This window comes from Octopus bimaculoides, chromosome 9, assembly GCF_046866305.1.
Source record: "Octopus bimaculoides isolate indiv1 chromosome 9, ASM4686630v1, whole genome shotgun sequence".
Lineage (NCBI taxonomy): Eukaryota > Metazoa > Mollusca > Cephalopoda > Octopoda > Octopodidae > Octopus > Octopus bimaculoides.
Genome location: NC_142936.1, coordinates 41443595 through 41460365, shown reverse-complemented (window position 1 = coordinate 41460365; position 16771 = coordinate 41443595). Strand labels below are relative to the sequence as shown.

The following is a 16771-nucleotide window of genomic DNA, read 5'->3' as shown; positions in this document are numbered from 1 at the left end:
AAATCTATTATGAAGCAAAGTAAGGAGTGGATAGGAGAAGGCTAGAGTATGCTGAAGGTAGGAATGGAAACATTATAAGGCTAGTTTGCCTTGAGAGCATAAGCCGTTGTAGTAGCGATACAAAATATAATAACAGCATAAAATAAACATATTTCTAAAACAGAGTTGAAATATGCTACCTTGGGTGTTTCAGCTAATCGGTAGATTTATTTTAAACGTGTTCTAGGATGGCCCTCTTTGTGCGTGCGTGCGTGCGTGCGTGTGTGACCGAGCATCACACTGTTTATTGTGTTGCGAATGTGATATTGCCAGATGTTATCAGAGGTTGTAAGGTAAGATGTATGTGGCGACTTTGAGCAATTTAACTGTGAGTAGTCCAAAAAAAAGAAAGTATATTAAATATGCACACAGGGATTGTGTGTTTGTACTATTGAAGAATTTAATGAGATAAAAGAGTTACATCTCCATTTCGAGGTGTCTATTTATGGAATCAGTTCAAATTTGGTGTGAAGTTTGTAGCTTACTGTTGCATATCATCTGTGGGCAGAAGATTAAGGGGAAGTGGTGAGTAGGGTTATATGAGTTGGGTTGAGTATTATTTATGATGAATAGTTAATGCACATAGTTAGGTACAATAAGAAGTAGCTGAGTGACATAACAGATCGTTGAATTACACCAATATGATGAAGTGGACATCAGAGGGAAACACACCAGCACATGCTGCAACCGACGAGAAAATTCCGACACAAGACACATAGAGGGATGTATCACAAATGTGGGTGGTGTAATTTCAGCTCTCCTTCATCTGACAACAAATCACAGCAACGTAGATAAAAGAAATTGTGTGTAATAGACTAACGTCTGGTCAACCAACAAAATATGCAGCTAAAGAAGAGTATTTTAGTATCTAGTGGAAAGAGATTGAAATGTAAAACGAAAAGAAATGGTGTAAATAATAAAGTAATTTACCGATAATCCGAAGCCCAATGGATTTTCAAACTTGGTATGAAGTTATCTTTTTACACGTTTACTGATAATGCCGGCAGAAAAAGCACAAACATCACAACTTCTCATTTCATCGAGCAGGAATTATGAGTAACCCTAATGTCAAATTGATAATGCGGCTAGAGTAACAGGTATCGATGGGAATAATTTTAAGAGGAACACGGAACTATGCGAACGCACTTGGGAGAAAAATTGACCCTTTCTAGAAACGATAGTGGCACAGCAAATTAAATTACTTTGCGGATTTTCTAGTCTGGGAGAACCATAAATCTGTAGGGACCTTAGTGTTTAAAAGAGGCGATAGTTTATCTGTTTCGCATTGGAAGATAATGATTAAATGGAAACAATGGACAATTAGATAAATACGAGGGCAACCTGGAATGTGTTATCCTGCCACTTTTCTTGAAGCATATCAAAGCCAATATCTAAGGCACTCATCTCTTTTTTTTTAAATCCAGAGAAGTCAGGAATTCCCCAATTTACCATATATGCTGTAGATGTTTTATTCCTGTGGTTTATTTTCATTTACTTGTTCAATGAAAAGAAAAAAATAAATAAAGATGAGAGGTAATAAAAGAAATGATATTGAATACTGACTTGTCTTCTTGCTTTTAACGTTTCTACTGTGTGAAAATTGCGGCGGGGACGTTGGTGACATGAACGGCTTATGGATGTATGCACTGAACCGGAAGGGTTGAGACAGATTCTTTTGGATTCCACTTCCTCACTGATTGTATTACTGGAACCGCTACAGGAAGTAGAAGATAACATTTGCATTACGGCAATGAAATACTATCATATAAGTGAGTGAAAGTATTTGCAATGCATACAACATAAAAAAATACACTAAAAACTAAATATATTGAAAAAAAAAAAAAAAAAGAATTAGTTTCTAATCTTATTCTTTCAGTAATTACGGGATGTTTCTCTCATATGTTTCTTCCTTATTCTTGCTTATGTTCGTAAGTGTATCTTCTGCCTGATTATTTAGCTATTATATCGCAGAATAAATATATAGAACTAAGAAGAAAGAAAAGATGTTTAAAAATCTAAATCCTTCTCAACGTTATTCACATAATAAAGAAGAGTTAAATAGGTGACATCACTTTCATTAATTGGAACTGTAGAAAAGTTATGTGGTGAAAAGAAAAATGTCTAGTCCATTTTGTAGAACTTAGTTTATTTTGAAGCATTATCGATTTAAAATACAGGAATAAGAAAGAAATGGAATCCAGAAGTTTATTCAATATTTTCCGTTTACCAAGAATATTTTGAACAGCAATATTTGCAATGAAAATACAACATTAAACACAACATTAAAATCCCAGTGTCATACGTAGAGGCATTCATTAAGCTGTAGTAGAGTTGGTGGCGGTGGTAAAATCGTTTTATGCCTTCGTGAATGTCGTCATAACAGTTCCAATATAGTTTATCGATATTCATTTTCAAATGTAGAATTCAAAATTGGAAAAGTGACGTCAAAATAATCAGGTTTTCTTCAGAATCTGAACTGTTATGTATGTCACATTACTTTCATGATTTTATACAAAAAGGAAAAAAAAAATATATGAAGACGTTTCCTCTACTTCGTCATTCCACCTGTTAGAAATAAAAGCCATGCATCTCCAAACTACATATTAGCATATTAAAAAGAAGGGAGACCGTTGACAATATCATCCTAGAAACACTGTCTTGCAAATAGAAGGAATAGGCAAGTTTGGATTGCCTTTAGCAACAGGTCTCTTCGATGAGGGTCAAAGGAATCTAAATAATTAAAAAAAAAAAAGGATTATGAAAAATGCGTGACCATCAGACGTAGACGTGGCTGTGTGTTAAGAAGCTAGCTTACCAAGTACAAGTATATTATGTGTGTGTGTGTCTTTGCCTCCGTCCCCCAGCACTACCTGACAACCGGTGTTGGTGTGTTTACATCTCTGTTATCTAGCAGCTTGACAAAAGAACCGACACAGTAAGTACCAGGCTTTAAAAAATTGTACCGGGGTGTGCCCTTTCGACTAAATATTCAAGGCGGTGCCCCACCATGGCCTAAGTCTAATGACAGGGACGCGTAAAAAGATAAAGGAACGATAAGGATCATCATCACCACCAACCTTGTTATATCATCATTATCAATCAATATATCAGGAATTAACGTCTCCCCCTTTACCACCATCATTATAATCACCACTACCACGACCACCACGACCGCTACGACCGCCACGACCCCCACCACCATCACAATTGTCATCATTAATCACCAGAGCATCAGTATTAATATAGCGTCATTAAAGTGATCGTTCTTTATGTCTTCTTTTTGTGTCGAAATGCCTTTACATTCATGGGTCGGGCTCTGATAAAATAGATAACAGTAATATATATTTAAAAGAATTCATTGAATTGTACTCAGACTTATAATAAGATAGATCATCATTATTATCATAATCATCGTCGTCGTCATCATCACTAATAAAATGCCAACATGAAGACAACTCAGAGAACTTTACTAACACTCTATTAACGATAACAAGATTAAAACACGTGAGATGATGATGGATAATCCTTTCTACTTTAGACACAAGGCTTGAAATTTAGGAAGGAGGATAGTCGATTACATTGACCCCCCCCCTCAATATTCAACTGGTACTTATTTTATCAACCCGGAAAGGATGAAGCGCAAGGTCGAACTTGGTAGAATTTCAACTGAGAACGTAAAGACGGACGAAATGCCTCTAAGCATTTTGTCCGGCGTGCTGCCGATTCTACCAGCTCGCTGCCTTAAAGAAAACAAATAATAATAATAATAATAATAATAATAATACTTTCTACTATTGGCATATGTACAAGATTTGTTTCTGTGTAAACAACGGACTACATCAAATATTTTGCTCAATACCAGAGACTTGCATGTCAAGTGCTTGACCATAAATTCTTGAGTATCTCCTTTAGTGGCTGACGACATGTGCATCTCTGATGATGAGCAGGATTAGAGAGGAACCATCGTAGCCATATGTTCAGAAGGATTCTTTGGGGCCTAATGATTCACACCTAACAACATAGGTACTTTGTTCATCATCCTTAAACAACCCATATTCAGGGACTTTTTGAGCGGAGTGGTCTACTCAACCCGAAGAAAATTGTAACTGGATCTCACTTGCAAGGTCTTGCGCTATTTGTCTTGATATGAGGTCACCATGTCACACGTGTATGGTTGTGGTGCATGTGTCTGTTGTTTCCTTATCAGATGGGCAGTTATGATGGCTGTATTGGACTCAGTATATTTGTACCCCCAGCGTCACTTTAATGGCGTGTGCTGCTCTCTCACAATCAATAATAATTGTAAGACCAACAACATGACACAAGTCTTGAGAATTGATGAATTACCGATAGCAAACATAAAATAATTAAATAGAAATAATCAAAAACATAATTGCAAGAAAAACTGAAGAATATTAAATAAAACAGGTCAAGCATACAAATAAGAGAACAAGAATAATAATGAAAACCACGATTGAGGAAAAATGCAATTAATAAAAGAACAAAAGCAATATTAGAACTGTAATAATATTGGATTGTCCGCAAAGTTCATGCCGACTTATGGCAAATAAGTCGAAAGTTCGTACCTTTCGACTTATTTACCATGAAAGCACCTCAATTTTGGGATGAGGGTATTTTCAAGTTAAAGGAAAGATGGAGACCCATTGTGCAACCAAATGGTTCATATTTGCTTGATTAAAAATGTAATGGCAAGTATTTATTGACCTTTTTCTTTCCTTTAAAAATCGGCACGAACTTTCCGGACAAACCAATAGAAGCATCAAATATTGAAACCTACTTTCTAAAACTTGAGATAATGTTAATAAAATCCTTTTGTTGTACATATTGAATTGTCATAGTCTTGAGAGTACCCCTGAGTCAATGTATGCAATTTATCATTCGCATGTCGCCTGATATCTGAAGTAATTACGAATCTCAAAATGAGAAACTCATCAGTTGTATTCAACTGTCACGTCTACCCGGACATTTCGTCGCACATAAATAGTTTGAAATAATAATCACTGAAATATAATTACCAGCTGAAACGTGGTAGTCAAGTATAAGATTTTTCTTTGTTTTCGAAATCGTACAAAATGATTTAGTTTTATTAAATTCTTTGGAAAAGTTGAAAATAAAAAGCTTTTTCATATTAATACTTTATTAATATCGTTGAATGTCTTCAGTAGCTATGTTTCGAATTTCGTCATGAAGACATTAGCGAAATTAATTGCCATGGTGCAACCACTCGTTTGGTGGTAAAATTTTTGTCCAAACTTCCTAGTGTTACTTTGTAACACAGACGTCAATAACCTACAGAGAAAATTTGATGAAATACTTTTGTTTGACCGTTTTTCGGAGGCATTCATGCATACTTTTACCTCCTCATTTTTAATTAATTAATACTTTTTATTGTTAATACTTCACGCCACAAGCTTGGAAAGTAAACGACATCAAAATGCTGCAATTTTTAAACCCATGCTTGGTGATTTAGTATCTTCAGTCAGACAATAGCTTCCTCATATGAGTTGCAGGACTCCTGCAACCTTTATTCATTGCCTACGTCAGAGTACTACTCAATATATAAGGGACGAAGAAGCTGCTATAAATAAAAACAAATTCTACACTGTATACGAAAATTCACAATGTGATAGATTAAGTCATCATTGTTTTTTAAGCTTGGGATTATACTAGCTTAATACACCTGCTGTGCCACACTGGCTTGACTTTTAAAAAACTTCAGAAGTAACTAGTCGCGACTTCTCTTGAAAATCGCCAAAATTTGGCATCATGATGTAATCAAGAAAAAGTGTTTAGCCTCACCAAGGACATTCATACTGAAATAGTTACTATATTAGATGACGCTCCAGCTTTATCTACAACTGAAAATTCGGCAGTTGATTTTTGGAGGGTAACTATCACCACTGAGGAAGACACTGATAGTATGCACCACATGGTGATTGATGACAGACGATTGACTGTAAAATAAATAGCTAATTCTATTAGCATATCCTGTGGAACAGTTCGGAATATTATGCAAAATGAACTTAGTATGACGAAGCTGTCTGCTTGGTGGGTGCCACGTCTTCTGACACCTCATCAAAAGCGCACTAGGCTGATTACATCGCAGTCAAATTTAACATTGAGGTACAGGCAAGCGGTTTCCTTGAGCATTTGGCAACTAAAATGTGTGTTAGATTCATCACTGAGAGAGAGATAAAGAGACAACCTACGAAGTAGAAACACCCTTCGAAGTAGAAACACCCTACGAAGTGGAAACACCCTACGAAGTGGAAACACCCTACGAAGTAGAAACACCCTTTCTCACCTGCCAAGATTGTTTCCTCAGCAGGGAAGAAGATGACGTCAGCTTTTTGGGATGCAAAGGGTATTGTGGTTATTGACTATCTTCAAAAGGGCCGCGTCATCGATAGACTGTACTATGATAACTAAGGGAGGTACAACAGGCCGAAAAAGATCAAGTGTCTTGTTTCATTAAGACAATACCTTCAGCGCAAATTCCAACGGTCGCGGTGCGTGGCTGTGACTTTGAAATGATCGATCACCATCTCTATTCTTCTTATTTGATCCCATATTACTTTTACCTGTTTTCTTAACATGAAAGAACACTTGCATGGGAAAAAGTATCGATGTGTTGATGACATCATAGCGGCTATAAATGAATTTTTTGACCAACAGAATCAACACGTTCAAAGCAATGAGATCAGAGCAGAGTAACACCGATGGAAGAAGCGTGTGGAAAGCAACGGCAACTATGTTGAGAAATAAACCTCATTTGGTCATCCATCCAACTGTCGGGTGTATGTATGTATGTAGATACACACATATATACATATATACGCATGCATATATACATATACATACACACACATATATATCTATATATATATATATTTATAGACATAAACATACATACACACACATATATATACACACAGACACGTATATATGCACATATATATACACATATATATATACATATGTATATATACATAGATATATTTATATATACATAAGCGCAGCGTAGCTGTGTGATAAAAAGCTTGTTTCCAAACCACAAAGTTCCGGGTTCAGTCCCAATGCGTGGGACCTTCGGTAAGTGTTTTCTACTATCGACTCCGGCCGACGAAAGACTTGTGAATGGATTTGGTAGACAGAAACTGAAAGAAGCCCATCGTATATATATATATATATATATATATATATATATATATATATATATATACACTAGCAGTATAACCCGGCGCTGCTCGGGATTAAGCTAGGATTATTAAATGATTAAGTCCTTTATTTCAAACCAAAATAAGTAACATCGACATCAGATTTGAGCGAAATCCGTTGAAATTGGTTTGGCTGAAAATGGTTTGCTGGCAATTTGATTGGGAAATCCCATAAGGAATCAGTTTATTGGTTATTTTCACTTATTGACTCTTTTTTTAAATGTTGCATTAAAGATCTGCATAGGAGAAGGTTGATCTGAAGGTTTGCATTGGGGATCTGGATTGGAGTAACTTAGGAAAGCTTACATACAAACTTAACCAAAAAATAAGGAGCGTGTCCCTTCTAGGTTAACTCTAACCCTAACTCTGACCCTAAAACCGTAACCCTAACCCTAACCGTAACACCCTAGTGGAAATCGTGCGGGTGTTAATCTGAAAAATTACCAAACCCTTTTTGTGGTCCGAAAAACGGGTTGGGTGGGGGGGTGGGGTGACTGACAAATTGTTACATACGTTTTTGTTTCATAGTTGCGAAATATAAACAAAACACTTTCGCTCCCAAAGTAGTATATGTGCGTATGTGTGAGAGTGAGAGGGGGGGGGAGAAAGATGAACGATTTAAAATAAATAAATGATTTAAAATAAATATATTTTAATTGTTATGTGAGAAAGTATATATAATCTTATTATAGAATATAGTGTCTTTCAAAAACATATCTCATGTTTAAGAAAAAAAATGCATTTTACTGTCTTCCTTAGCTACATTTTCTTTCGTAATACGCTTTGTCTCCCTCTTCCACTTGTTCGGTCCTTTTTTTTTTTTTTGTTAGACGCTGTCTTGGTGAGATAAATTTTTTTTCCTTAGCCGCTTTGTCTCCCTCTTCCACTTTTTCATTTTTTTTTTTTAGACGCTTGGCAAACACTGTTTCTCCCCTTGTCACAAACACTATTTCTTTCTTTCTCTCTTTCTTTCTCCCTCTCTTTCTTTCTTTCTCTCTCTCTTGCTCTCTCTCTCCTTCACGCGCGTACGCACAGATTTGATTTCGCCATGTCAACAAACTTCAAGATTGGTAAAAGTTTATCGATTTTTACAGCTATACGCGGGTGCCTCTGTGAGAAAAAGTTGACAAAAACACAGATAGGGTCATGAACAGTGTCCTCCTAAAATTGGAGCGACATGCGTGCTAATTTGTGGACGTGCACCACCCACATTCACGTACACACACACACAAACATCATCTGTTTTATAGATATATATATTGATATATATATATATATATATATATATAAATACGTATGTATATATTTGTGTTTGTCCCCCACTATCACCTGACAATCGATGTTGGTGTGTTTATGTCACCGTAATTAGCGGCTCAGCAAAAGAGACCGATAGAATAAATACAAGACTTACAAAGAATAAGTCCTGGTCTCGATTGTTCGACTAAAGGTGGTGAACAAGCATGGCTGCAGTCGAATGACTGAAACAAGTAAATGAATAAAGGAAAAGAATAAAAGAATATATATATATATATATATATTATATATATAATATACACATATGCACATACATATAAATGTATATATATGCACATATAAGTGCAGGTGTAGCTGTATGTCACCTTGGGCAAGTGTCTTGCGTTATGGTCCTGTACAGGTGAAGTTATAACATGGTTCCATCTCTTAAACAACAAAATCTCTTATTCTTTCCTACAATTCGATATAAATAATTACTGTTCCGAATTACTGTTCTTAAATAATTTCTGTTTATATAGAGCTTTATCGACAACCTCTTAGATAATAAATTTGAAATTCTTTTGGAAGTATAAGCTAAAAAAACTTTTCACAGAACCAGGATGGTTGCTTTCAAAGTTAATATACCTAAGACTAGAGTTGGGTTTATGGTGTGGTTGATACTGACAAGTAACAAGATTAAGATTAACGTCAAGGAAGTTCACCGATTCATGCTCATTTTCAATCGTTAAAGAGAGTCCAAAACTCTTAAACAGCCTAGGAAAGTTTTTCTTACAGCGTTCTACCTTTCTATTAGACATATTCCTAAGGTAAAAAGGGCATCATCCCTATAAAGACCTCCTTCCAGATCAGGAAAGTCCCTTCTAGGATTAATAGAATACAAATCCTAACCAAATCTGTTACTTGAGAGGAATTTGCCTGTCCTATTACTATATCAAATCCATCCATACTATTAATCTTAGTCCAATACTTATTCTCGCACCCTACAATCGTTCTTCTAGCAGCTAAAATAATCCTTATTTCATCCATGTTGATATTAGAGTTATTTTTTGCAAATTTGAGGGCTTTATTTAAGACAGTTTGGTTAATTGAAGAGTAATAGCTATCAATAACTATTTGCATAAATTTACTCCTACAATTGAATTTAATTCTATTAAACCAATCAATTTCCTCAAACGTATTAGAGCAGAGTTGCAATCTTATTTTTTTCTTTAAAAACAGGAATATACTTATCTAAAATTGCGCTACTAAGTTTTCCCAAATCAGATTTAACAGGGCAAATCAATCTAACTTTAACGCTACTACAAATCTCCTTATGATCCTTTAAAATAATTCTCGGTCTTTTAGGAACAAAAGGTTCAGTTTTATCGTCGTCATTCTGTATCTAGAAACTTATACCAGATTGTACTATTTTTATAATTGTAACCATAGCAAACGCTGTTCTATTAATAGCAATGGAATAAACGCAAAAAGGAGAGTGAACGTCGGACATCTAACGTGCAAAGGGAAGCTACTCGAGTAAAATCTCATCCTAACCTTTAGAATGTATGTAAAACTACAAACATTAAAAATCTAATTTGTAACGATGAGAAACAGAATCATAATGTAAAGGATACAGATAATGCACTTTGTGACTGCAGAGTTAAAAGTAAATATTTATTTAAGAATTATTTTAAACGAAAAAATATTGTTTACAGGTTGAAGGTATAATCTGAAGGTAAAAATTTCGTTTGTACTGGTGTTACGCAAAATTTTTTTTTAAAAAACGTATTGCTAATCATATTCACATCTTTAATAATAAAAATAGGTTTTGCTTCCACTAGCCTTAGTAAATTTATTTGGGATTTAAAAGATACCCCAAAAAAGCTTATCGGTAGAGTGGGAAGTTATAAGCAGGGATATTGCTTATAAACTTGGAAAGTCTTTCTGCTTTCTTTGTTACGAAGAACTATATTTGATTTGATTTTCTAGAAGACGTCTCTTAAATACTAAGATGGAAATGGGATTTTCTTGTGTCCATGCATCAAAATGGACGTTTAGGAACTATCATTAGGTTTGTAGAAATCATTGATAATTGCTTATATTAAAGATATGCACACACACACACACACACACACACATTGATATATATATATATATATATATATATATATATATAGATAGATTTTCTGTAGGTAAAATCTGGCAATATGTCGATTCTGTTTGTGCTCACTTGATACGTATAAAACGTGTATTTGAGTAAACATTGATTGACATGCCAGGTTTGGATGGAATTGGGTGGGATTTGATGTGATATACTTTGTTAACAATAAGACTTAATACAAAACTAATGCTTTATCTTGCTGTCGTTATATCACCATTATTGTACTCTTGTGAAACATGGACAATTTGTCGTTGGAATATCAGAAAACTGGATAATGATGAGCTGGAAACTGTAGTGGAAACGGATTCATCTCAAACCATGCCTGAGTTAGCAGCAAGGTTTGAAATTTTGATTCCAACTGTATTGGACAGTCTGAGACGAATCGGCAAGATAAAGAATCTAGACAAGTGGGTAACACACGAACTGAGCGAGCATCAGATGACACGTCGTCTTGAAACTTGCTGCCCTTTGCTGTCACGGCATAAAGACGAAATATATTTGCACTGGATTGTTACATTAGTTGAAAAATGGATTCTTTTCAACAATAGCAAGCGTCCTGCACGGTGGTTGGATAGAGATTAAGTGCTAAAACACAATCCCAAAAAGAATATTCACCAAAAATAAAAAAAAAAAATGCTAATAGTGTCTGTTTGGTGGCCCAGCGCAGATGACATCCACTACAGGTTCATGAGACCTGGTAAGTCAATTTCAGCGCATGTATAAATGATGAGTGGAATTGTAATTAAACAACCAAGATTGACCAATAGAGACAAGCCAATTCTCTTGCAAGACAATGCGTGACAACATATACAAAGAACGCTACTCAAGTTACAGGAACTGAACTTGGAAGTACTCTGTCATCCATCATATTCACCCGACCTTTACACCAGCTGATTATCACGTTTTCCAGGCATTAGACAACTTTTAGCAGGCAGAAAACTTCAAATCTGAAGAAGATGCAAAAACAGCCTTTCATTATTTCATCATATCTTGCTCTCTAGACTTCTTCGTTGTCGGCATAAATAAGCTACTAATAAAATGGCAACGTTGAGTTGATAATTTAGGCGCATATTTTGATTAACTACATTGCTTTATGTTGAGAAGTAAAATAAAGTTTCAGTTCAAAATCGGACTTTCATTCTTAATGACCTGGAAAGGGTGGTTTCACCATTTAGCTGCTCTGACAAACCCACATTTTTCAGATAACTTTCAGATAACTTAAGCACCAAGGTCGATGGAATCGACTAGTCCCCTCCCACAAAATTTCAGGCCTTGTGCTTATAACAGAAAGAATTATTTTCTGAGTTGCTTACCAAAATCTCTCTCTCTCTCTCTGTATATATATATATATTATATATATATATATAACAAATTATTATGCAGCACAATTATTAATATTTGAATAAAATTCACACGCATATTTACAGGTACAGCATCGAATGTCTGCAATCTTTGTTTCCCAAGTCTGTACGGGTTGCTGATTTTTTTAGAACCAAGTATAGTCACCTTGGTTAACACCTTCTAAATGATGAAAAATTTGAATTTACTTAAACAGTCGTGTCTCCTATAAGCAGAAAGCCTGAAATTTTGGCGACAGGATTTTCTGGATTACATTGGCTCCAACGTTCAACTAGTATTTATTTCATCGATTCTGAAAGGCAAAGTCGACATCAGTGGAATTTGAACTCTGCACGTAAAGACGGACGAAATGTCACTAAGCATCTTGTTCAGCGTGCTAACGATTTTACTAGCTTGCCGCCATACATTACTTAAATGATCCTTCCTACTATAGGCACTAGGCCTGAAATTTGGGGAAGGGATATAAGCCGATTACATCGCCCCCAGTACCCAACTGGTACTTATTTTATCGACTCCGAAGGACGCAAAGCTAAGTCGACCTCGGCAGAATTTGAACTCAGAAAGTGAAGACGGACGAAATGTCGCTAAAGATTCCTCCCGTCATGCTAACGATTCTGCTAGCTCGCCACCTTTACTTAAATAATAAAATGAAATACCAATAAATGTACGTTAATATATATGATGCACGAGTTTGTTGTGTACTGTGCAATGCACCACGGTCTTTTAACGCACTAGTAAAGTAGTTTACACACACACACACACACACACACACACACACACACACACATATATATATATATCAAGGAATAATATGGCAACGTCTAAATGTTATAATTGCTTGCATCTAATACAGCTGCTCAGTTGAAAACTTATTTAGTGCTAGTTGAGGCGTCCAATTTTACATTTTCCTTCCAACCGGACCGCAAAAGTTGAAGTGTAAATAATTATAATTAGTAACAGACTCTAGATAAGTCAACAAATATATTGCATTCATTAGCATGCCACTGACGTATTCTTCTGCATATATATTTCAACCTTTTCTGTTTGTGTAAAAAATCGATACTCTTAAAAATTTTATCATGGTTGTAAAATTCTTTTTATAAGCTATTGCAACGAATTTATTACAAACAGCTTAAACTCATTGAACGCTAATAGCATATGAAATAGAAATACTGTTGTTTTGTTGCCTATGTGGTACAATAAAGAATGAAGTACGAAATCGGATGTGAATAATGCAAAGCAATAGCAATTTAACTGAATCATTTAAATCAATCTTGTTGAAAGGTTTTTCATCACTCACATAAAAATAGCATACAACTGGTGTATATATATATATATATATATATACACACACAAACACACACACACACACACACACACACACACATATATATAATTGCGCGCGCACGTGATTTGTTAACATTTTATCAAGATAAAACTTTTCAAAGTGTTAATTAAAAAAGAACGATTCAATACGCAATGTATATTTCTAATACTTATCAAACAGAATGTATCCGTTTTCGAATGTTCTCCGGATTGACGTCTGACAATATTATATATATATATATATATATATATATATGCAAGCGTTCCTGTGTGTGTTGGTGCGTAAAATACTCCAACATCAAACAGCTTCTGACGTCAACACCTGGTTTATCCGGATGTAGTTCAAGAATTACCGAAGTTACCTAAAAGATAATAGTGCGTGCCGTGCAAAGATCCAATCCTATTCCAACCTACATATATATAATTTGTAACTGCTCAAAGAACTTATGATGTAATAAATCACTTCACATACTGTCGATCAGTGCTTGAACATGTGAATTGAAGTTTGACGAGCGAAAATGTTGACTAGCCATCCACATCGCATCACTTGGTACACTTTCAGTGCTTGAACAAGACAAATAGTTTCTTTTAGTCTCTGCTTTTCATTTGTAATTGCCATTCACAAAATATTTCATTTACATTGTGCAATGAGTGTCGCAAATTTGTCTTCAGATTCGAAAACTTCAGTCACGTTGATCTGAAACAAGTTTCGAGGCATTTTTGAAAATGCTTTTTCCTGTGATATAGAATAGTGATTTTTAATGATAATTCTGACAAGGTTTTCGATTCTATTTCTTCAAATACTTTCAGAATAAAATTAACAATCTGATTTTGAGAGGTTTCCACTCTGTTTTAAGAATTGAAAAGGTATGTTTGCCTCGAGTTTAGAGTTAGCGTAATTTCATACCGTTTGTTCCATTTTCAAACAGGCGAAATGGTACTTGCACTTTCTTTAATAGAGTTTAGTATGATATGGAAAGTTTTTGAAAAATACTTCTACTGCATTGAATCCAGAATTAGCATGGAGGAGAAAGCGCTATCCAGTGTTAGAGAATATCTTGTGGGTCTGTCAGGATGCTGATACTGTCTGCAGCTAGAAGGTGGCCCATAAATCTTCGTACTGAGACCAATATTTGCTTCGTTCTGGAAAGAGAATTCTGAATCACGAGTTTCTGACATTTAAAGATTTAAACCATTTTTATCAGTCTATTTAACAAAACCAGATTTTGATATCATCTGCTTAACATCACCTATTTCCACTCAGAATCTTTATTACACAGACGAACTACGCTGCTGTCTGCTGCACAAATCAGTAACTTCAGTGATCAGTAAACAGCCTCATCAGTGCGAATAATCCCTTTGGTCTAACAGTAATTATAAAAAAAAATCAAAAAGATCAAAAATATCAAAACGCCGTCACCCGACCTGCTCCGAAACTCAATCTTTCAGATTTTAACTTAGCTATCTCTGAAATATCCCTCGAGGGATTATTTTCTCTATCATGGAAGTTTCTTTTCCAGTAAATATAATCCAGGAATAGTATTTTGAACACCGAATTGGGCCAGTCTATTTAGCACTTGAAAAACTAGCAAAACGGGATTTTAACAATAAGATTTAATACAAAACTAATGTTTTATCTAGCTGTCGTTATATCAGCATTATTGTACTCTTGTGAAATTTGTCGTTGGAATATCAAAAAGCTGGAGCATTTCTATGAAAAAAAGTTCTGCGATATTTTAAACATCAAATCGAAGAACTACATAAATATCGATGCTACGTTAGAATAGAGCCAACAAACGAAATACAGAATTTGCCGCCGTAAAACAAACCTGCGATGGTTAGGATGTAGTTAGAGAAGAAGAAGAGAAATGTCGTTGTTAAATTCTTTGCAGTGAATTCAAAGACAGAGTCAATTCACTGAAAAGAACTATAACCACTGGGAAAAAAGACTACGATGTCCTCTCTGCCGTTACAAACGTCTACTATCGTAAAGCCTCAAAACAACTGTAAATGACACAAAACGAGAAAAGGGTAAACCTCGAAGCCGTTCCACAGGCGACACTCTGTCACTGCTGGAGTTGATCTTTTAAATAAAATAGAAAAAAAAATTATTGAAGAAAACAAAACCAACTCGGACACCAATGCTATATTACTATCTTTCTTCCAGTTTGTTTCGAGAGAAGATTAAACTTTCATGTTCCTTTCATGGAGGAACCCCGCAATCAGGATGGAATTCAAATTCTCTGACCCGATTATCGTTTGCACAACGACGATATTTAGGTTCATTTACAGCTACAATTTTAATAAGTGACTCCATTGGTCTTGACGATTTCTGTTTCAATTGTGAAATCTACGGAATGGCCTACACGATGAATAAGCGAGGATGGTGAGTATTTCACAGGTATGTGTAGCCTTGAAGTAATTCTTTAGAAGAAGCAATGTAACACTGTGTGTGGTAAGGCAGACCCATTCAGTTAGAAGTGTAGTCCATTCAAAATGGCTTACCAAACAGCTTTCGCCAACTCATTTCCCCTCCCAATGTTTGAACCGACCAAAGGTTTTGGTAAAACACATGCTCGAGATACCATTTATAGAACTAGAAATTCCATGATTGAGATGCTATCTTCTTAAAAATTTGACTATGCATGCTACACATACACACATACACACAGACAGACACACACACGCACAAACACACACACACACACAAACATATACATCACGTGTAAATAGGTGTGTGTTTTAAAAGATTTGATCTTGAGATTAATGCATCAGAGAATGAACGGAACTAATGACTTAATAGAAATCCAGTACCTCGATATTTATTAAACAAAACGAATATAGATTCAAACGTCTGACAAATCCGCTTGTCAAGCAGACAGATAAGCCGATCTGCTGAAACTGAATCAAATTAATTCCGTCTGATTAATATGTGTATATATATATATATATATATATATATATATATATATATATATATATATATGTAGAAATGTATGCATGTGTGTGTGTGTGTGTGTCTCTATGTGTATATCTACTGCACGATCATGTAGTGCGGCATAAAATATGGATATAGACTATACATGTGTACGTTTATTTTTTGTATAAACACACACACACACACACACACACACACACACACACACACACACACACACACACACACACACACACACACACACACACACACACACACACACACACACACACAAATGTATATATGCTTACTTGTGAACACAAGCAGAGCTTTGTGAGCATGTTGCCATAAGATTTTAATTCTGGCAAGGACACGTAACATAGCTGAAGATTTCTTGCAATGTCACGCAAATTTGGAAACTATTTTAACAACGTAATTTCCTGTCTATTGAAAAATGTTTCGAAGCGACTGAATAACATTAATAATAATAATAATAAT

General features: G+C 35.2%; 1 protein-coding gene across 3 annotated transcripts in view; it reads right to left on the bottom strand.

Annotated features, from left to right (window-relative positions):
- Nucleotides 1–16771, bottom strand: part of LOC106872657 (QRFP-like peptide receptor) — a 122543-nt gene that overhangs the window by 11325 nt on the left and 94447 nt on the right. For all 3 annotated transcript variants that reach the window (XM_089357451.1, XM_089357452.1, XM_089357453.1), the window contains exon 5: nucleotides 1603–1753. In XM_089357451.1, coding sequence (XP_089213577.1) covers nucleotides 1603–1753 — 151 coding nt within the window. The remainder of the gene's footprint in view (nucleotides 1–1602; nucleotides 1754–16771) is intronic.